Below are 23,682 nucleotides of genomic sequence, written 5' to 3'. Positions count from 1 at the left end.
ATCTTTTAGAATCTAATAAGAGATTGCATTTCATAGCATCTTAGAGTAGTGTAGTAACGGAATAAAGGAGCTAATAAAAGGTATTTTGAAATCGAGTTTAATAGAAATTAAGCAACATATCTATCGATTTTGCTTCTGAGTATTTATCTATCTGGAGATCAGTCTAGTTTTAGAAACAATGAAAATTTCAAACTGGATGGGAAGGGTTTTTTTTTTTTATTGTGTTCCACTTTTTGTTTAAGAAGTCATTTTAGGCACTTAGAGTTTATGAAATCATTTTTGTAACACCAAGAAAGTGAAAATTACCTATTCTCTTGTTGTTAAGGTTCAGCATTTATCCAAATTGTCATGAATTGTTTGTTGGGGAAAAATAATAATTAATTGTGATAATTAACATATTGGCAAGCTAAGGAAATATGGGCATACTTGACCGGTCTTGTCTTTGCATTTCATTTTTCTCCTCTGCTTCTTACCTGCCTAAACATGTTCATGATAAACCGTGAAAGGATATGTCTCATCTCTGGTCCATATGCATGTTCTGCTCCAAAATGTATAATAAGAAAATTAAGAACAGGAACCGTTTTATTGAATTTACCACCAACATTGTCAATGATTGTGTACTGAATGAAGTATTTTGGGTGATTTAGTGCATGAAATGAGAACTCACTGTTTATTCTGCTTCGACTCCCCCTTCAGCCTGTTGATAACACACACCTACCACAGTCCGCCTCTTCTTCTTGGTGTTGAAGGTCATTGCTGTACGCCAAAAATTGCCCTTTGGGGGGTCAGACAGGCATATGGCTACTCTGGGAAGGCTAAAAATTTGGCATTCATTTGAACCTGCTTTCTTAATCCATGACTTGAACGTCTGGTGACTCCTAATTTCTGACTTCTCCTAAAACTCACTCAACACGCAGTCGTCTCCATCTCATTGCACGGCCTGCAATTTTTTCTTGCTTGTAGACCAAGACCCCATGGTTCCTCAGCTGCTCCATCCTGAATCTGATGCTGTGTCCTTCCTTTCAGATCTCTTTCCCCACTCCATGCTCCCACCCTCCTAACGCCTGTCCTCTTTCCTCCGCCTACAAAAGCCGGGCCCATGATGCTCTTCTCTTCTTTCACCTGGTGCCATGAACCCCACAATCTGTTTTTACTGTAAGTTAGCTAATTTAGTGCTGTCGACTGAATTATGTCTCCCCTTTGTCTCCCAGATGCATATGCTGATACCCCCAACTGCCTGTGTGACTGCATTGGAAGATAAGGCCTTTGCAGAGGTAAAGTTAAATAAGGCCATAAGGAAATGACTCCATATAGGACTGGTGTCCTTATAAGAAGGGGAAACCTACTAGCAAGGAGCACACATATAAGAAAGGCCATGCGAGGATACAGAAAGAAGGAAGCCATCTGCCAGCCAGGAGGACAGGTTGTGCCAGAAAGCAACCCTGCTGGCACCTTGCTATCGGGCTCTAAGGAAATAGATGCCTGTTGTTTTGTTAGTCACCTTGCCTCCGATACTGTTAGGGGAGCTTGAGCCAATCGATACATCCAGATTATGATTCACTTTCCTGTCAATTCTCTACCTCCTTGCCTAAGTAAAACCTAACTTTTCCTGAGATTGCTTTCAATTAGCGGGCCTCCTTTTGCCATTTTCTTGAAAAGAAGTACTTTTCATTTTCTTCTCTGCTGCTATGTTCATAACCGCTCTTGGGAAGCTTTCCTCGCTGGAAGTAATTTGTCACTGGAGTCTATGCTTTTAGGTCATTTCTTCTCGTTGAAAAAAGCCCTAGAACCTCTGAATCTCCCTCAATCTTTCTTGTTAGCATTAGACGTTTCCACCTAAACTTTTTTTGATGCTATTCTCTCTGTCAGTATCTACACAAACTCACAATTCTTGAATTTACTCATCTGCTCAATCCTTTCGTTCCACTTTACCTCAGGTCACAATGGTCATGGAGCTGATTTTGGTAAAGGCCCCGTATTCTGGACAAAGGAAGACAGTGGTAGTTTTAAAATACTTCCCTATTTCTTGATATTCCTCCCTTTAAGAGGTGGAGTCTAATCTGCTGTTGAATGTGGGCTGCCCTTAGTGATTTGTTTCTAACAAATAGAATATGAAGAAAATAATAGTACGGAAATATTTATTGACTTGAATTACAGACTCTTGAACAACCTATAAAGAAATTGCAGAACAGAAGAAGCCAAACTCTAGGGCATTTTTCAAAAATCTTGTGAAGGGTTATAACCATTTGAAATAATAATAGTGATTTGTTTCTAACGGATAGAATATGAAGAAAAAAATAAAAATAAATAAATAAAAAAGAATATGAAGAAAATAATAGTACGGAAAGTAACTTCTGAGACTAAGTCATAAAAGGCATTACATTTTCGTCCTTGTTTTCTCTTACTCTCTTGAATCCATCATTCTGGGAACGGCAGCTGGCGTGTTACGATGTTGGGAAGACAGGGAGCCCTATGAGAGGCTCACATGGTAAGAAACCGAGGCCTACTCTCTACAGACACTAAGGATTTGAGGTTTCCTGCCAATGGGCTGTGAGTGAGCTGCCGTGGATGCACGTCTGCCAACTCCAGTTAGACGTTCAGATGGCCATAGCTGCTGGCCAGAACCAGAACCGTGAGACAGACTACCCAGGTCCCCCCTAACCAGTATGAAATTGGGATAATAAGCATATGTTGTCTTAAGTTGCTAAGTTTTGGGGTGGTACTTACACCGCAATAGGGAACTACAACAATGTCCAGAATCATGGGGACAAGAGAATTGGAAGACTATGGCAACTGCTCAAGAAGATGATTGGCGCTTGGCCTCCATTGAGTTAGTGAATTAGACCCTGAAGTGAGGAGAGAAAGGGAAGCATCAAGATGACCTCTCCATTTCTACTTGAGTAACGGTGTTATATTTGCTAAGGTAGAGAAGGTGAGCGGAAGAACAGATTTGAGAGGAAAGAAATAAAAAACAATTGGTAAACTATTTTGACATCATGTCCTGTGACAATTATAACAAAGCAGTCTACAGCTCAATGACGTCAGAGGCTATAGATAGAAATTTGGAACCATATGCAAATGCATATAGGTTTTAATAATCTGACCACATCAGGTCTCCTAGAAATAGAAAAGGGTCTGGAGCCAAGTTCTATGCCACTCCAACATTTGGAGGTCAGATGGGAGAAAGGACCTAGCAAAGAAGACAGAGAAGTGGGAAGAATGTAAGAACCTGGTATCCTGGAAATGGTTTAGTGAGAGTGTCTCAAAGGGGGATGGTGACCTTCAGCGACCTTCAGGGTTCACTGCTTTTTGAGAATGTGAACATAAAAATATCCATTAGAATTGCCAACAGGTTTGCAGATGATGACCTCCCTAAGAGCGAGGTGCTCTCATTGGAGAAATACGAATGGAAGGCAGACAAAGGTGGGTTGATGTGTGACTCAAGCGTTTTGTTTTTTCCTGATTGGACTATATTTTACATTTATTTTGAGTCATTTATTTTCTTGCAGAAATATAGATTACACGCTCCTAGAGCTTGTCTTGCTTTCTCTGGAATCTCACAGCAGAGGGCCTTCAAATCGTAAGAGTTGGACAAGAAATATTTATTGACTTGAATTACAGACTCTTGAACAACCTATAAAGAAATTGCAGAACAGAAGAAGCCAAGCATTTTTCAAAAATCTTGTGAAGGGTTATAACCATTTGAAAAGGACGTTGAGGTATGGGGGTTTCTTTTCCAGGCTTGGTTCTTTAAAATTTTATCCTATCTAGAGGAATTTTCACATTTGTAAAATCAAAATCAAGGCTTACTGGATGTGCAAAACCTGTTCAATGGGAGTTGGTGGCTGATTTGTTTAGTATTCTTAAAATGTGTGCCTTATTCAGACAAACAAACAAAAAACTCCCAAAATGGCAAAACGAAAGAAAATAAAACAAAGCTTAAAATTCAGGCCCTGGCCAAATTGTTGAAGTTTTAAAAAGGAAAGGATAAGGTGATAAAATAATAGAATATGAATGAAACCCTGAAGTACAGTTTATAGCTATTTCTTCCCAGTCAACAAAGAGCTTTCCACACACAGTTTAAAAGACGTGTTTTACCTTTAAGAAGGTGCTGTTCTAGAGAATGCTCTACGGACTGCATTGTTCAGATTCTACATGTGGAAAAGAGACACTTTAGGTTTCCTTCTAAGTCAGCACTGTGCAAGCTCAAGAGAATATTAAATGTAGTATTTCCTAGCTATTAAATATTTAGAAGCCTTCCTTCTGTTGTCTCTGTATCAAGGACAAGTCCTGTAAACCTTGTTCTGAAAGCCCTGAAATGAGCTAAACAGTCTATGAAAACAACCATTTCTTTCTTTAGCTAGAAAATAGAGATTAAGAAAAGCATATCAAGGAGGAGAAAGAACCCAGCTCACACTTGTCCATTCGTGCAAATTTCAGTATTTTTTAAAGATATGTTAGGCCCAAAATGTGTAGTTAACTGTCCAAGCAATGAACCCACGTTGCTTACCAGCCTGATACTCATTTGCTTAGTTATCTTTTCCTATGTAGAATCAGAATTTGGTTATTATGCCATTTACTTTATAAGGACCTTGAAAAAGTACTGTATGTAAAGATCCACAAGACAAATCAGGAATAAAGCTCAGAAATTTTATTTTCCTGGCTTTATTGCTTTTGTACTATTGATGACCAAACTTTAACATTCACATATGCATATCTCCATGTATATATGTGTATAAAACACTATTTATAGGAATATTGTAGTATTTATTTTCTTAATATTTGTGCTCAGTAGAGTTAAAGATTCTTGTTTAAAAAAAGATGAATTCAGATACAATATATGCCGTTAAACAGAGAGCTTTGACCTTAGTCTCTATGCTTCAGTTTGCTTTTTCTATAAAATGGAATAATAGAATCTATATATTTTCTGGATTATATATATATATATTCTATATATTTTCTATATATATTCTATATATTTTCAGGATTAGGTGTGATGAAAATTATTTTTTTAGGACAGATGTGTTACTGAATATTACCTCTTGTATTATTATTATTATTATTATTTTAGATTTTTAGATACTTATTTTTATTATTTTTGGTTGCTCCTTTTTGAATGGCAAAGGCAGTATTGCTCCTGCCACATTAAAGCTATTACTAATTTTTAAATTATCACTTATGAATGTCATAGAACTGTTACCAAGGTGATGGTCATGAATTTCTTACTTTCCTGATGCCTCTTAGGACAGCAGATACAGAGCTAGATTTTGAGGGAAGAATTAGTGAAAAACCTTACAAAACAAGCATATAGTTACCCTAGATTGCTGATTGGTTATGGGTCGAAAATGTTTGGTGCTATATTAGTTGAGTAGCTTTTTGTGTTTTCTGGAATTAGCACGTTTCACTTATTCTTAAAGCAGAGCCCCCATTTTTAAAAAAGATTTGTAATGATCCCTGTGAACTGACTTCAGCCCTTGAGAATGCAATAATGTGTGTGTGTGTGTTTACTTGCCATTCATATTTCTCAGCACCTACTAGTTCATTAATCCCTTGAAATCTGGATTCTTTCCTATTTCTTTACCAAAATGGCTTCATCAAGGAAAACTAATGTTGGTCTAATTATCTCATCCAGTAAACCTTTCTTCATTTTTATCTTCTTTGAACTCTGCAGAAATTGACATTGTTAATCTCTCTTGCTTTAAGCCTTGCTTTCCTTTTTATCCCTGACATTGCCCTGCTCTTGTCACTCAAACTGACAGTCTGTTCCCCTATTAGTCTTCCTTTATACTTTTCTTTCTATTCTATTTGTTGTTTTCATAAGCCTTCTTAAAAATCCCTTTGGAGGAAGTGATTGAGCATAAATAAGTGCAAAAAAAAATGAGTTAAACCTTATTTTTGGTGTGGCCATAGTCTTTGTTATTACTTCTTATCAATATTATTAAGCACTAACAATGTTATTGACATAAAATGCAAATAAAAATTCCTGCTTGTGTCACAAGCTTGTGCTTTACCAAAGGAGCAGAAAATAAAGTATTATAGAAACGAGATAAGTGCTATCATAGAGATATGAGTAGGAAACTAACAAGAAAGTGCTTAATTTTGCCTCAGACTTCAGGAATTTCAAAGACCAAGCGATTTCAGAGTCGAGTCTGAAATACTAAGTAGTTCTTTGCCAGCTATACAAAGGAAAAAGGTATATTTGGCACAGAATTAGAGCTTCTGGTACATCAGCCAAGATGGTGATATTCACAGTAGAGATGTATGGAAGGTCCACATAAAGAAATTTCTTGAATGATGTATTAAGAGCATTGTGTGTCCTGTGATGGGAGCCATTAAACTATTTTAAGCAGATGAGTGATATAATCACATTTGTTCCCTTGAAGGAGTGCTTAGTCTTCATAATCTAGGAAAAGCTAATTAAAGGCAAAATAAATATAGGGAAGGGAGAAAATACTAGAGATATTTCAAGTCTGAGAATCTACAGGATTCAGTGATACAACAGATGAAGGTGTTGAGGAAGAAAAAAAAACAGAATCTAAGTACTAAGCTGGTTAACTGATAAATGATGGTTCAGAATAAAATAAATATGTAATGGAATAACAAGATCAGATTTGAGTGACACATTGAGAAGCAGAGTTTGAAGTGTCTTCTAAATCTTCACTAATAAAATGTATGATAATCCCTGTGACGGTTAGTTTTACGTGTCAACTTGATTGGGCTCACAGATGCCCACATGGCTGGTAAACATTTCTGGATGTGTCTGTGAGGGCGTTTCTGGAAGAGATTAGCGTTTGAGTCAGTAGACAGAGTGAAGAAAATCCCCTCACCAGTGTGGGTGAGCATCATCCAATCCGTCAAGGACTCAAATAGAACAGAAAGGTAGAGGGAGGGTGAATTCACTCTCTCTGCTTCAGGGGGGATATCCATCTTCTCCTGAGTTTGAACATTGGAGCTCCTAGTTCTTGGGTCACCAGACTCAGACTGGGACTTAACACTATTGACTACCCTAGTTCTGAGGTCCTCAAGCTTGGACTAGTACTACCCTACTGGTTTTCCTAAGCCTTCCTTTGGCAGACAACAAATGGTGGGACTTCTCAACCTCCTTAATCATGTGAGCCAATTCCTCATAATAAATCTCTTACTATTTATATATATAAATATTATATAAATATATAAAATAAATATCTTACTATTTATATAAATATATATTGATATTTATAAATAAATTTATATTTATAAATTATATTTTATTTACTAAATTATATCTAATATATTTAATTATTTATTAAATAAGTTATATTTATAAATATAATTTATATATAAATATATTTATATATTTAATATATATTAATATATATTAAATATATATTATATATATATATCCTGTTGGATCCATTTCTCTGTAGAACCCAGACTCATATTATTTTGCCATTATATCATTTGTTATTTAATTGAGACTGAAGAACTCTGTGGACTTGGATAATTATGGCAGGTCACCCACAAAAAAGGTGTAAACTAGAGATTGACAGTTTTGAGCTATCACTGATGCATTGATGGCAGATGAAATCATGGAAGATGAGATTACTAAGTTTCAAGCAATTCTAGTATTTAAGCAGTTGCTGCAGATATTTCTGGTTATTCTAGATTTCTGTGACCACTGAGAATTCCTTAGCTTAGCATTCATTTCATTCATGACAGTTTTAAAACTATTAACACGATAAATGCACATTTTTATTTATTTACTTTATAATCTAGTAAAGCAGCTGATTGTGTTGGAGATTGCCTTGGAGACCTTGTGATCTTTGTATAGAGTTCCTGGTGGGCCCTATTAATATTTATAGGAGGGTTAGGAGATACTTATTTTCCTGGATTAGGACATAACCTAGTGATGTAAGCAAACATATTTTTAACGAAAATAATTTTTTTAATTGAAGTAAAACTGGCAAACCATATCCTATTAGTTTCAGTGTACATAATGATTCGATATTTTTATACATTATGAAATTATCCCCACAATAAGTCTAGTTGTCTTTTGTCACCACATAAAGTTTTTACAGTATCATTGACTATATTCCCTATGCTGTGCATCTCCATGATTTAGAAAAATATATTTTTTTAAAGAATAAAATTTCTAAAAGAGGAAAAATAAAGTGAGAAAAGTGGCATTGTTTTACATTTTGCAGCTCTTTCTCATGTCTGACTTAATAGAAAGTGGGCTAGATTCTCATATCTCCGTGGGGCATTCAATCTGTTGCAATACCACATCATGCAGCTTTTGGAAAACTCTTCTGTAAACTGGTAAGACAGTGAGAATGAAAAAGGCAAAAGATATTTTAATATTATTTCAAGCTAATTTTGATTTTATAAACCCAAGAAAATGGTCTCTGGACCCCTAGAAGTTCCAAGCCACACTCTGATAGCTGTTGATACAGTTAAATTGCTTAGGCAAACCCTACTGGATTTTTAATTACAAAGCCAGTCAATCCCTCCCTATTTTATTTTTATTTTTATTTTTTCCCCTCCCTATTTTAAATATGACTTTTCTACATCTTGTAATGAAATTACCAATTATCCAGGAGCTTTTGTTTTGTGGAATGGAATGTAGAAAATTTGATTCTGGGAGGAATCTGCAACTATTTGCAAGAGTACCCGAGATCTTCAGACAGAAGAGGAACTAGACTCCAGTATCCTCTCTCCACGTAGGCATACCTGCTTAAGTAGACTAGGGTGGATTGGAAGTGTCCTGACCCAGGCTTCATAGCAAGGAAGAACAAATATCCACCAAACAAAATGATCTGGAGGAAAAAGGAATGGACAGTAAAGCTCTAATTTAAATATATAAATGAGGAAGGAGAGGGAAAAGTGTAGTCCACTGGAGCTATCTAGGGCTGGTCTCGGAATACTCTCAGGACTTGGCTATCGGTGTATATGGTTATGTTTTAGAAACGATAACTGAGCAAGCAGATACAGAAAAAGAGAATGATAACATTTGAGACTGAAGCTTGGGATTCCCAGTGTTGCCCCAGGATCTGGGGAGGAGCCCCCGCAGCTAGACAGGCACCCCTGGTGCTCTGTAGAGTACGTGTTAACCACAGTGCCGGCCGTCGTGTTGAAAGAAGTGGACTTCTCAGAGTCAACGAATCTTTGGCAAATGTTTGTAAGCTTGTCCCCTCCCTTCACGTTTGACTAACATTCTCTTTGTGTCCCTTACTCGCCACTAAGTTAAAGCAAAGATTCTCAGATAATGTAAATTGGAAAGTGATTGTTAGCCTCAAAAAGACAGCCTAGGGCTTATAGTAGATAAGGTTTAAAAATGTGACCAGCTAGGTATTCCTGGATGATGGTGTAGGTCATATCATTCCAAGACAAATTGAATCATTTAAAAATAAATTTAAGACAAATTAATATATGTTAAATATGGAAATTTTGGAGGGAGTTTTCAATAACTGGAATTCAATAGTTGGAATAATTACAACACCATGTTAATGTTATGACATGACTATAATCTGATATTCTTATGACTAAAGGGGTAAAAATCTTCAGTCCATAAACAGTTGTAAAAATTATTTTCATGCAATGTATTGATTATAAACACTATTTTTAGAGAGAGGACATGCATGCAAGCTTAGAGGGAGGAGCAATAGGAAAAGGGAGAGGAAAAACCTTAAGTAGGTTCCATGCCCAGTGCAGAGACCAACAGGGAGCCCAATGCAGAGCTTGATCTCACAACCCTGAGATCATGACCCGAGTTGAAATAGAGCCAACATTTAACCAACTGAGCCACACAGGCACCCGAGAAAACACTTTATTTAAACTTCATTGTGAGACTTAGAGAAGTAAAATGATACCGTGTTTTCATATTTAATGATTTTTTTAAAAGAAATTATTTCTTTATTTGAGGGAGTAGAAGAGAGAAAGCACAAATGAGTGGGGGCAGAGGGGAGAGGGAAAAGCAGACTCCTTGCTGAGCAGGGAGCTGGATGTGGGGCTCTGTGTCAGAACTGTGGGCTCATGACCCGAGCCGAAGGCAGATGCTTAACTGACTGAGCCACCCGGGTGCTCATATTTGATGAATTTTAAATCTAGTGACCTAACTTTGAACACTATAATTTGTTGTGATAATATTAACATTATGTGCAGGCCTCGCTTGCCTGTATCCTGAAAAATTACACTTGGGTGTGAGTGGATAGACCAAATATAAAATTCAGGGAAATCAGCCTGTGGCATAGAAAAAAAAATGTAGAAAGAATGATGTATATTTATATTGGATAAGCTATCAAAAAACACAGTGGAAAGTATTTATCAGTGGTCATATAAGTCTCAGTGGCCAAAAGCAATATTTGGGTATATTTCTTGATTTGAGAAGCCTAAACATTAAATTGTTTTATATCTATTTTATACCTATCTATATAATATATTCATATCTATATATAATCTACACCCATGTATATCATACATATCTATCCATACATATAAACACATTTTATACACAGATATAAATATAAAATATATAATGTGTTGTAAACACACTAAACACACACATGATCATACACAGTTACCTTAGCTTGATCTTCACCTTCTTCAATGATTTCTGCTGTTAATAGTCATGTATGTGTAAGGTATCCCCATTGAGGAAAGATCTAATTCAACATCATAAATGCAATAAAGTTTGTGGAATGCTTTTAAACAGTAAAATGTGAATGAAGGGAAGTGGATTTTACCAGCCTCAAAAGAGGCTGAAGCAATTGCCAAGTCTGCATGGGGCCAGCAGATGCTGGGCTCCAGTTGTCCCTGCCTGATTGGCCCTTGAGGATAGTCTTACTAATGAAAGAGACTATTTTCTTTCTCTAGAGACCACAGTTCTATGAACACCACCACATTCTTGTTAATTATGGCAAAGCTAGTACATAAGACTCGAACACATACATAATTAAGAGCGTTTGCTAAATTTAAGATGCTGTAGAAAAGAAGAAAAATGGCAACGTGCCAATGTGTAATTTCTATGGAGTAATAAAGTCAGTTTGACGGTCGTCAAGGATGAAGATCCAAGTTTAATCCTCTTTTGTATTTCTTTGAATTTTGTTTAAAAATGAAACATAATACATGATTAAAAATTTTGTAGAAATTTTACACTTTAAAGATATTTATAGAATCAGTTGTAATTTTCCGTTAGCAACTCAGTCACACAAGGCCACTCTTCCCCTCGGACATAAGCGCGGCTGAGAGTGTAGTGTTGCTATTTATTTGCACGTGTTAGTTGTACCTAGAGCAAGATGGTGCTAGGCTCCGCATATTGTGCTACAACCATCTTTTGGTTTAATATGTTTAAACCAAACATATTCCTTTATGGTTTAATATGTTTAAACCAAACGTATTCCTTTATGGTTTAATATGTTTAAACCAAACATATTCCTTTATGGTTTAATATGTTTCATTGGATATCATCCCATGTCAGGACATGCTTAGCTGCCTCATTCCTCGTAATGCTATATTGTGGACATACCATTACTCACGGACATTTACTGTTTTTTTTTTTTTTTTTTTGACAAATAATGCTTTAGTGAATGTCCTTCTACATATATCCTTGTACTTTACTCTACACATTTTACCAGAGTAAATTCCTAAAAGTGGAAATTTTGGATTGGGTAGCACTATGAACTCTGATTCTTCATTATTGGAAGTCCTTGCTCATGTTTTATTTTTTATTTTTATTTTTTAATTATTTAAGAGAGAAAAGTAGAATGGGCAAAATGGAAGTGAAGCATTTCTGTTTGGAAAATATATACTGTCCCTAAAATGCAAACTAAAAATAGATATACTTCATGTGGAATTGCAAAAACAAATTCCTTGGTGTGTGTGTGTGTGTGTGTGTGTGTGTGTGTATGTGTGTGTGTATTTTTTTTTTTAACTAAGTGTTACAATTCATTCCATCTTTGTGACTACACGCATCACAGGGCAAGGTGGGTACACAAGGCAAATAAAGCGAACCCTTCTCCCATTTAACCAGATACAGTATTTTGGCAGTTTTATGATAATACAAGTTGGCTTAATTGACTTGGGGCGAAAGCTGGTAACAGCCAATCTTTGCAATTTAGGATCTTCCTCCATAGTTACTCCAAGGATCTTCATTCCTACTCTACACTATGAGCTCTGAAGTTTTCACATCCCCTCTGAGCAGGGACCCCGACGTGGGCTCCATCCCAGGACTCCGGGATCATGACCTGACCTGAAGGCAGACGCTTAATCGCTTAATCGACTTTGCCACCCAGAGGCCCAAGCTTTCACATCTTAATCTGAAATTTGAGCACTCTTCTTAAGGCAGCAAGTGTCTGTTAAAACTGTCTCTCTCCACTACCCCCCACCCCTGCCACCTGCAATCCTAATAGTATATAAAAATAAAACCATCCTCCCAATTTTTGACTGGGACTATTGTCCTAAGATCCCTTTACAGAGCATTAGCCCCCTGAGACAAGAGAGATCCTAACCAATTGCTCCTGTGAATAATAACCCAGAACAATGTATCTAACGTCCTTCACTGCGAAACTCAAGGGGTCCCACAACCCTGATCGTCCCAAGTTTATCAGTATTTATGTACAAAGGATTTTTAAAGCTGATCTCAAAGTATTGCAACCATAATCCTGATAAATCATTCAGTTTTAGCACACGGGGTTCCTGCAAGATGCCAGAGCGAGAGAAATCATTTCAAAGCAAAGAGTTCATCATCTTTTACAAGTGAAAGGAAATCAAAGAGGAAAGAACACTCCTCCCTCCTAAACGTCTCATCAAATCGATGGCTATTTTCACAGCCTTAATTGATGAAAGCCGCTGTCCTCAATTTCCTGATTTGAGGAGTCTCTTTTCAAGGTGACTGTCAAGGACAAGAAGAGCTTTCAGGCTTTTCTTTGCTATGGCCCATGAATTCCAGTCCTTCAAGATGATTCGATTCCCATGGAAGGATTGGATTTCAGGGGCCATGGCACAGTCTGTGTTTTAGGTGACTTGTCTTAAAAGAACATTAATTTCTAATTCTTAAATTATCCCATTGACTTTTATTTTTAAATATGAATAAGTTTAATTTTTCTTCAAGTCTTTTTCCCCCTTTAAGATACAGGTTGACATTTTTATTATTTTTATTTATTTATTTTTTTAGGTTGATGCTTTTAATTGGGAAATAATAGGATGAGGTGACTTTAAATTCTTAAATTTTAAATTATTTATCTATCTATCTATCTATCTATCTATCTATCTATTTATTTATTTATTAAAAAAAAGAGAGAGCGTGCATGGGAGGTAGGACGCAGAGGGAGAGGGAGAGAGAATCTTAGACGGCCTCTACCCTCAGTGCATAGTCCTTCATGAGCCTCATCTCAGGACCCTGAGATCATGACTTGAGCCAAATCACGAGTTGGATGTTTAACCCACTGAGCCACCCAGGTGACCTTCCTTTTTTTTTTTTCTTCTTTTTCTTCTCTTTCTTTGAGGTGACTTTTAAAGGACAGATTTTGTGTTGGAGCCAGTGGAATTTTTACATGCCAAATTACATATTTCAGAAACATCTTCCTTCACTAATGTCACAAGATCTGAGCACCTTCCTAAGGTTAGTTAAGCAATAGGTGTTACGTTCTTCTCTTTGCACAATTTGTGATCGCGTAGAATCGGTAACAAAAATGTGTGAAAACTGCTACGTCAGTGATCCTGGGCTGGCCGCGGCGCCCAGAAAAAGACCCCTTGATCAGTCCGGTCCCTGTCGTGTTTGGCATTTTGGGGCCAGTTATAGCGTTCGGGTATGTTCATCTTCATGCTACGACGGAAGAGAAAATGATGAAACAAAATATGGCCTGCTTTTGCCCCGTCTTTCTTCTGTGGAGATTTACTTAAATCTTTGAACTGTGGTAGATTCACATACCTTCTCTGTAGAACTGTACTTGGAAGCCTTCCTCTCCATGGCTGCTGATGAGAAATAAAACTAAACTGAACTAAAGCAGAGTATTGGGCCCTTGGCCAGTCCTGGGCACTGGGCTTACGGAGAGCAAAGGCTGCTGGTCGCCTCTGCCAGCCGGTGTTAGAGCAGCCTGTGTCTCTTCAACTGCCGGGCGGGATATGCATTCAGTCTGCATACCCTGCATACCCTGCATACACCTTCTAGAAAGCTTTCTAAATTTTAATTATTTAACATGCTTTATTTTATTTTCGTTTAGTGCCCGCGAGAGTCTGTGGTCCTTTCACAGGGGGGAAGAGAAAGAGAGGGATGGCAATGTGATTTTCTTCCCCGACTCCTTGATAAGGTGCCATTAACTGAATTAACAGAACTGCTACTAATGGGAACCTTTGCACCTCTAGGACCATTTCAATTTGCTTCTGCTGTAAATTTGGCTTTTTTTTTTTGCATCCATGTGCATATTTTAGGGTTTCATTTCTGTTGTTTCTCTTTTCTCAGATCATTTTTATTCCCACTAGAATGTGATTTATCTTATTATTTTGTTAATTAATTTATTATTTTATCCTCCTATCCATCCACTGTGCCAGAAGCAGTTGGTACAAGAATATTGTACCAGTCCTTAAACAGTTCGCAAAAATATTGTACCAGTTGGTACAAAAATTAACATGACATCATTCCAGTCCTTAAACAGTTCCCGGTTCAGTGAAGGAGAAAAACAAATAAAACCTTCTTTTCTCCCCCTTCCTTTCCTTTTAAATTTCCTTTTCTTTTTTTTTTTTTTTTTTTTTTTAAGATTTTGTTTATGTATTCATGAGAGATACAGAGAAAGAGGCAGAGACACAGGCAGAGGGATAAGCAGGCTCCCTACAGGGAAGCTGATGTGGGACTGTTCCTGGGACCCTGGGGTCATGACCTGAGCTGAAGGCAGATGTTCAGCCACTGAGCCATCCAGCCATCCCATAAATTTCCTTTTCTTGATATTATTTAACCTAACCTCATATTTACCCATTTCAGCTTAACTTAGTGAGTCAGAAAAAAAAAGAAGACATTTTCTGTATCCAAATCTCTGAGAATTAGGTTCAAGTGACATATACAAACTCCTTGATACTGGAGTCCAAGGTCTGGACGACCGTAGGCCTTCAAGGCTTCTGGGGTCACCTTTTCGTCTGATACTTGGACTAAGTCCCTAATAAACTAGGCTCCCGTTCTTCATTCCAGTGGCCAATCTGTCTCTCCCAGTGTCTCCAAATACTTTCACAAGGGCTACTTTTCTCTTGATTACCTTTTACTCTTATTTTTTACTCTCAAATGCTTTTGATCCTCACTGTGTATGTTGCCTTCATGGTTGGCTGCTCCCCTCTTTTTTTCCTCCTTTGGCCCAATACCTTCACCACTCAGAGCACCATCAATGTACAACCACCCTTGGCTGAAGGCGTAACACAGCAAGCATCGTCTTAAATTTGATACAGTCCATCTGCGTCCCAAAGTTCTGCTGCTGTGCCCAGAGAGGGGCCTCGCCCCTGCTTATCGCCTCCCACTATGAGCTTTTCATCCTCCTTAGAGACCTTCCTCATTTCTGTCCAGGTTTCAACTTTCTTCCAACTTCCCCGCTTTTAAGCTGACAGAAGACAACTTCCAATTTCCCGCCACGTTATTGTGACGAGTACTTCTTTCTTCCTTCCTTTCTTTCTTTCTTCCTTCCTTTCTTTCTTTCATTTATTTTATTTATTTTATTTTTATTTATTTATTTATTTTCTTTTTTTTATTTATTTAATTTATTTTTAATCAATTAATTAATTTTATTTTTATTTTCTTTATTTTTATTTATTTATTTAATTTATTCTTATTTATTTATTTAATTTATTTTTAAATTTTTATTTATTTATTTATTTATTTATTTATTTATTTGATTTTTTGTGTGTGTGAAGAGTATTTCTGTCCTCTGGTCTAGCCCTCTAGCCCTCTCACCCTAAGCCACACCTTGTAGTGTCTTCAGTCTTTATACATAAGAAATGGCTTACCTAGCTTGTTTTTTTTTAAGCAAAATAATATTGTACTTCTGAGATTAATGTGTCTCTCCCGGAATGACTGTTTTCACACTCTTTTTATGATTCCTATTATACTATTATCATATCCTGACAGATTTATGAAGTCCTTAAAAGCGAATGATATACTGAATAATACAAATCACCGTGAAGAATAATACAAGTACAGAATCATAGTGGGCTTCCTTAAATAATGCTAACAAAAATATTGATAAGTTCAAGTTCCGAGTGACTTGTAAAAACAGTCAAAATCTGGTTTTCAAAGCTTTGTGTCTTAGAATTACATGTAGTTAGAGGCTATTCAGTTGCTTTGTTTACTCACCAATATTCGTGTAGAAGCCAGACTTATGTCACAGTGCACACACAAATACACACACACAGGCACAAACATCCTATGATATAGGAATTAGTGAGCTATTCTTATTAAGGTTTAGAAGATTTTTTAAAAAGTCTACAAATGCTTGTAATTTAGAAACTTCTCCAACGCATTTAATAATGAATTATTAATCTTATATTCTCAAATTGAAAAATGCCAAAACCGTGTTTTTCAGACTTTAGTTTTCATAGCAATCACCATGAACACTTGTGAAATGCAAATTCCCTCTCCCCAAACAAGAGAATCTGTGTCGATGTCCGACATGGACGGTGAGGAATTCACATTTGTGTGAGCTCCCCAGGTATGTTCCAAAGAATGTGACCAAATTCCTTTTCTAAGAATGTGGGTGGGTAAAATGGGTAATTTAACAAGATGATTCATGTTATTTAAATTCCAACCACCAAGGGTGGTACCTTCTGACTTTGTTGACTTTTTCTGACAAAATGATAATTCATGTAATAAGCATGAACATCAGGCTCTAGTAGTTCTCATTGAGGTACTAATTATATATTTTTACAGTATAATAAAATATATGTAATAATGATTTCTAGTATTTACATGGTGCTTCAAATTAAAAACACTTATCTTTTATTTTTACTGCATCCCCAACAACAGGGCTGATACAATAAGCTAAGAGAATTCTAAAGCTCTCCCAGTAGGCCAACAAGGCCTGAGGAGCGCCACCAGCAACCAAACTGCTCTAGAGTCACCTTACAGTCTTATTTTAAAACCCAGGCAATATTTCTGGTTTATTTAAAGCTCTTCAGAAAAAGAGGTTAGCCTTGAAAAAACCAGAGTCTCTGCGTTACGTTGGGTTTTCATGCAAAAGAGGCAGATCTGGAAGACCTGCTGCTTCTGTGGTGTCCCAGTAAACCCATTGCTCAAGAAAGTGAAGTGAAATTGAAAAAGTCCAGATTTTTTGTTAAAACCTCCCACTGAGCTATATACAAGCCACCCCTTTCCATCAGGTCAACCTTCATTTATCCCTCCAATTTGAGTCTGGTGACATTTTGGCAGAGGTTTCTATGACCCCTCAAGACCCCTAAATAAAGCCCGCCTTTGGTCCTTTCTATCCCTCATTGCATTTATCACAATTGTAATTATATAATTTTTCTGTGGTTAATTATTTAATGTCTGTGTCCCTAATAGATTGTGAATTCCTCAAACACAGGCATTGTGTTTTGCTAACTACTGTTACCTTAAAGCCCTCGTCTTGGGGCCTGACGTTGAGAGGCACCTAATTCATGCTTGTTGAATGAATGAGTGAAGAGTAGGAAAATGTCCAGTCACAACAGGCCTCAGCGTTTCGTACTGACAAGCGTCAAAGTACAGGGGGAAACTGCCCTTGTGGTATGGGAGCAGGCCAGGAAGCCGGGACGGATCCTGAAAGAGCAATGTGGGGAGGTCCCACTCAGTCCACTGCATGAACATAGGTGGACAAAGAGCTATATATTTATTTGCACAAAAAAGAAAGCTGAGCAAAAACACGTTAACCTCTTGCATCAAGTCTGGGAAAGATGTGAGGGAACCCATAATGTCAAGGCCAAGGGAACCTGGAAGGCGTGCTTGGGGACGTAAGTCAAAGCCATGAGAGCGCCGTGTCTTACACTCCTCCAGGAGCGAGGTACTAACCTCTACTCTGCAGAGAAACAATTTCAGAGCTTGAGGTGACCCTTAGCGGCTGGGCGCCACTGTCCTAGGACTTCCTTCCTCGTTTCGTATGTCTCTTCCGTTGAAACTCTACCAGGAAAAGGAGGACGTGGTCTCAATCTTTTCTTGAAACTTAGATCTTTTCAGTGGTGCGGGTGAGGAATAGCAATTAGGGGACAGGTGCGGGACTTGGATACGCCCCATTATTTCTGAAAAAGGGTTACCCTGCGCTTGACTGATGACCTCTTGCTCCTAAAGAATGAGTGAATTTGGATGTTCGAGGGGCAGTCTTGGTGCTCATCACTCATGCTAAGTCCGAGAGCATTACGGAGCGACTACTGCCTACTGTCTGCACCAGCACCATTCACTCAGCCCCGGGTTTTACGTTTTCAGATCTTGACTATTGGGAAATCTGTGATTCCCAAGAGGAATACATTTTTCTCCGACATATCTGTGTTCATCACGTGAGAGTTTGGTGGTTAACACAACAACTGGGGGCAACGCTTGTCAGGTTGGTTGCCTTAGGTATCGCTTTGCATCTTATGACTTGGAAACGTAGCCTGACCTCTGTGCTGACACCGCAGAACTGTGAAGGACGACAGCGGCAGTAGGTGGTTCCGAGGCCTGATGAGTTGATTGTGTGATTTGCCTTAATGAGGGGCCGGCCCGGGGTAAGAACTATGTGCGGGAGAGCTCCGGCTATTACCATTCTGGATTAGTAGGTGTGTGTGTCCCCCTAGGACTGGCTAAAGAAACGGGATAGAAAGAGCTGAATAAAATAAACCCTGCAACTTTATAGCCCGTTCCTCTAACACTTGGGAGTTCTTTTTCAGGTGAGAAGGAAAATTGTCTTTTATTTTGTTCCCGACTCTGTTTCTCTCTTCAGTCTTGTCGCCTAGTCTTCTCTAGGTCTGTTCTTTTGGCTAATTCTCCACCTTAAGTTGATATGATTTAACTGTAACAGAGCCCCCCACCCCCACAATGGTTTTTTTCCTCTCCCTACCTAACGACAACATCAACATTTTATTTTTGGTTAAAAACCTACAGTTACATTCAAGCGGCTTCCAAATTCCCACCAGTGTGGACAGCACCTTATGTTTATAAGACGTAAAACTTGATCTAATACTTGAGGATTTCTAGGATCGGAAACAATTATCTAGAGCTACTGTACATTTATTTACTTTATGTTTTTTTTTCAGTCTGTTGCCCTTTAACGTTGCTTTGGATTGATTTTTATGCTCTTTTAACAGGTGTATTTTCTTATACAAAAGAGTCAAGAAATTATTTTCCAACGTAAAGCAAAAGTTTTTACCTATATAACCAGAAAACAGAACTCGAAACGCACTGCGTGTGCAACTCTAATTAACGATACCTACGCATCTCTTCTTTCACTTGAGTGACATCCCAAGCAAAATCTCCAAATGTGCTTTTATTCTTTTCCACCTGCAGGGATCGATGCTCTTAGATTTGGATCAAAGTATACGATAGTTCAGATCACTCTCTCTTTGTTTCTTTTTTTTTTTTTATTTCTTTTTTTCCCCCCTACAGTTTATTGCTTTTGCTTCTTTATTCTTCATCCTGGTTTCAATCACAACCTTTTGCCTGGAGACACATGAAGCTTTCAATATTGTTAAAAACAAGACAGAACCAGTCATCAATGGCACAAGTGTTGTTCTGCAATACGAAATCGAAACGGATCCTGCCTTGACGTATGTAGAAGGAGTGTGTGTGGTGTGGTTTACTTTTGAATTTTTAGTCCGTATCATTTTTTCCCCTAATAAACTTGAGTTCATCAAAAATCTCTTGAATATCATTGACTTTGTGGCCATCCTACCCTTCTACTTAGAGGTGGGACTCAGTGGGCTGTCATCCAAAGCTGCTAAGGACGTACTTGGCTTCCTCAGGGTGGTAAGGTTCGTGAGGATCCTGAGAATCTTCAAGCTCACCCGCCATTTTGTAGGTCTGAGGGTGCTTGGACACACTCTTCGAGCCAGTACTAATGAGTTTTTGCTGCTGATAATCTTCCTGGCTCTAGGAGTTTTGATATTTGCTACCATGATCTACTATGCCGAGAGAGTAGGAGCTCAACCTAACGACCCTTCAGCTAGTGAGCACACGCAGTTTAAAAACATTCCAATTGGCTTCTGGTGGGCTGTGGTGACCATGACCACCTTGGGCTACGGGGATATGTACCCCCAAACGTGGTCGGGGATGCTGGTGGGAGCCCTGTGTGCCCTGGCTGGGGTGCTGACGATAGCCATGCCCGTGCCGGTCATTGTCAACAACTTTGGAATGTACTACTCCTTGGCTATGGCGAAGCAGAAACTTCCAAGGAAGAGGAAGAAGCACATCCCTCCCGCCCCCCAGGCAAGCTCGCCTACCTTTTGCAAGACAGAATTAAACATGGCCTGCAACAGCACACAGGGCGACCCCTGTCTGGGCAAGGACAACCGGCTTCTGGAACATAACAGATCAGGTAAGGCACAACTTCAGGTGCATGCCACCGAACACCTCATAGACCGGTACGTCCCTCAGGGAGGAGGCGACCATTCTCATTGTCTGCAAACATTTCTGAGTTTTCGGTTCTATCTCTTCACGATCCATGTGCTCATGTCAGGCGTGGAGACAGCTGGATCGTAGCTTCTCTGGGTGGATTCCAAGTAGAGGCCTGCACAGCCCGTCTATAGAGTTTTCCTGCTTTAGTGGGAATGCCCTTTGCTGATGGTGCCAATATTTTCTTTTGCCTGTTTGTTGCTTTTGTGCCAATGTTTCTTTGTTCCCCTGCACGATGTGATGGTACGATAACTGGCCATTTTCCATCTTTCATTCTCAAAATGTTGATTTCCTCGTCGTTTGGCTTGGTGTGTTCGTCTCAGTTTTATCCCTGCCACGGGGGGCCGTGCATCTCACCCGAATTCACAGGAAGCGGTTACTCAACAACAACGGGTGCTTGTATTTCAATAGCCTGAGCACCAAAAAGGTGGGGTATGCAAGACAGCCTTTCTGACAACGAAAGTATTCCCTAGGAATATTCTAGAGGGTTGATTACATTTTTGCCATTGCTAACCTAGATGGGAGATTCAGTATAATCCCTTTAGATTGGATAAGATGCTTCGTGATATAATAAATTCACCCTTATTCTGAAGGTAGACGATCTGCTTTGTCTAGTCAGTGGCAAAGCTGAAATTCCCTGCGGATTTCCCTCTGAATGCACGAGGCATTGCTCTCTGTTTCCCTCCCAAACTGAGTTTTGGGCGATTTACTGCTAAATCCCTATCCCTCTCCATTGCCGTAGATAATCCAGAGGACATTGCTTATAAATTTTCATTTCACCAAGAGGATAGTCAGGAATGTGCTCGCTCTTGTGTCCGGTACTAATGAAATAATTCTGTATCTTAAACAATTTAATCACCGTTCAGCCCACTCTGAAAACTGAAGATCTATTTATATAACCATGACTTAGATATATTTGATCTTTCTCTTGTAGAACGATGATTTATGATAATCCCCTGTGAATACTTTTGGCATAATTTAGAAATAACCACCAATTACACAAAGCAAGCAAAAAAAAAAAAAAAAAAAGAAAGAAAGAAAGAAAGAAAGAAAAACAAAAAAAACAACAAAAAAAAACAAAAAACAAACCAAAACAAAAACAAACAACAACAATAAAAAAACAAACAAACAAAAAACCCAAAAAAGGCAGGTAACCTCTACATATGTTCCTTCATGAGCTTTCAGAGGTTTAAGCAAGGTAAATGGGGGAAACATACGGCCAGAACTAAAATGCTTCATACAGATGTCCTTCATAAAGATCCTTATGCTCACTTAGTGTATTGTTCTGCAAATTCTGAATTTGCAGTGTATCTGAATGTATCTGAAAACCCTCAGGCCAAGCCAGGACTTCCCGGAAGGTGGGGCGTAGCCGGTGCTGCTGGTCTCAGCAGACTGTTCTCGGGGTGCTTGTGCCAAGTCCTTGTGAAGGGCACGGACCAAGAGCACGCTCTCAGCCTGGTAAACACGACAAGCGAGCACCTAGGCCAAGAGGACGCAGGCATCTTTGGCAAGCACATATGGGCAAGCAGTTGTTTCAAGGGCATTTGGAGAAGTTGATCTTATTCCATCGTTATGCTCAGAAACTTTTTTTTTTCCGCTTCAAATGGAGAACCTGGACACAAAAGTGAGCTTTGGGATTATTTTTTATTAAAATTCTAGCGAACATTAAAAGCATGTGTTAGCTCCAAAGACCAGCAGGTACCTGGGAGATTTCCCTTAAATAGGCTCCACTTCTTCTTTTTTTTTTTTTTAAGATTTTATTTATTTATTTATTTATTTATTTATTTATTTATTTATTCATAAGAGACAGAGAGAGAGGCAGAGACACAGGCAGAGGGAGAAGCAGGCCCCACGCAGGGAGCCCGACACAGGTCTCCAGGATCACGCCCTAGGCTGAAGGCGGTGCTAAACCGCTGAGCCACCCGAGCTGCCCTAGGCTCCACTTTTAAAGATTCTAATTCACAATAACTAGATGGCACATCAAAAAAAACCGTAAGATATCAATGTGTCTGTTACTTCATTATCACACCCTCATGTGAATAATTCTGCAGAAGTTCATTTTCAAGTGGAATCTAAACATGGAATTCACATTCCCCAAAGAACACTTCTCTCCTTTTCAATACGTTTTCCATTTTGCTCCGTGTAAATTTTTGTAACGAGTGATGAAAACCCTTTCTCTTATCGTGATGTGATGACTGTGTTCTTGTATCTGGAGTGCGCGTACTCTGGACCTTCAGTGTAAACTCTCTGTACTGTCTCATTTCCTCATCCATCACTGTCTGTCAATGGGCATGGTGCTGTGACCAGTGTTATCAGGTGACGACAGTACAGGAAGTGAGCCGCCATTATCACCCCCAGAAAGGCTCCCCATCAGACGCTCTAGTACCAGAGACAAAAACGGAAGAGGGGAAACATGTTTTCTACTGACGACAGGTGATTACACGTGTGCTTCTGACGGAGGGATCAGGAAAGGTAGGCGTGTGTTTCATCAGATCCTAACAGGTGACTTAGAGATTAAGTGCTGCGAATATACCGAGTGATGCAAATGCTCTGTGGTCGCTTCCTAGGAAAGGCTGCATGCGCTCCCTTGCATTCCTCGTCGCCTCTTCTCTCATTATTGGCATTAAAGCGCGTGTCACAACCGCCTCTCCGGTAGTAGCTTGGTCGCTCCATATGAAAGGCATTTCACTCTTCCTTTTTTCCTTTATATGTTTGGCTTCCATTTGTCTATGGGAAGAACTGTAACGGGTGTTCAGAAATTAGGTCATTCACCTAATTAACATAATCAACAGTCTTCAAAAGTCATCTTTTTTTAACTACAGGTAATGAAACTCACTAATCGACCCTATGCATATCACTAATGACCCTATGCACTCACTCTATGCATATATTTGATAAGTAATTGATAGAACGAGAAGCTTTTTTTCTTTTTTTTTATCCCCCCCAAAGAAAGGCGTTAGCCACACTGTGAGTAAGTCCCCCGTCCAGCATGTGGGCAGTTTTGGCCGTGACTTACCTGAAGGTTGGGAAGCCGGAGAGGCCCAGAGTCGTGGGCCTTGCAGAGTCGCACACCCTGTCACCGCTCACGGACCCAGAAAACCTGCTACAGGATTCCTTTT

At 38.7% G+C, this 23,682-nt stretch overlaps 1 protein-coding gene across 9 annotated transcripts in view; it reads left to right on the top strand.

The window, feature by feature from the left end:
- KCNC2 (potassium voltage-gated channel subfamily C member 2) overlaps positions 1 to 23,682 on the top strand; it is a 178,737-nt gene that overhangs the window by 146,934 nt on the left and 8,121 nt on the right. For 4 of the 9 annotated variants that reach the window (XM_026001704.2, XM_072741293.1, XM_072741294.1 and 1 more), the window contains exons 3-4: positions 19,559 to 20,486; positions 22,871 to 23,035. In XM_026001704.2, coding sequence (XP_025857489.2) covers positions 19,559 to 20,486; positions 22,871 to 23,035 — 1,093 coding nt within the window. Of the gene's footprint in view, positions 1 to 19,558; positions 20,487 to 20,886; positions 20,991 to 22,367; positions 22,556 to 22,870; positions 23,036 to 23,682 lie in introns of those variants that run through there. The other 5 variants (XR_011997791.1, XM_072741295.1, XM_026001707.2 and 2 more) reach the window with 5 other exon arrangements.

This window comes from Vulpes vulpes, chromosome 16 (assembly GCF_048418805.1).
Source record: "Vulpes vulpes isolate BD-2025 chromosome 16, VulVul3, whole genome shotgun sequence".
NCBI lineage: Eukaryota > Metazoa > Chordata > Mammalia > Carnivora > Canidae > Vulpes > Vulpes vulpes.
The sequence above is the reverse complement of the archived record's forward strand: the minus strand, read 5'-3'. Positions and strand labels throughout refer to the sequence as shown.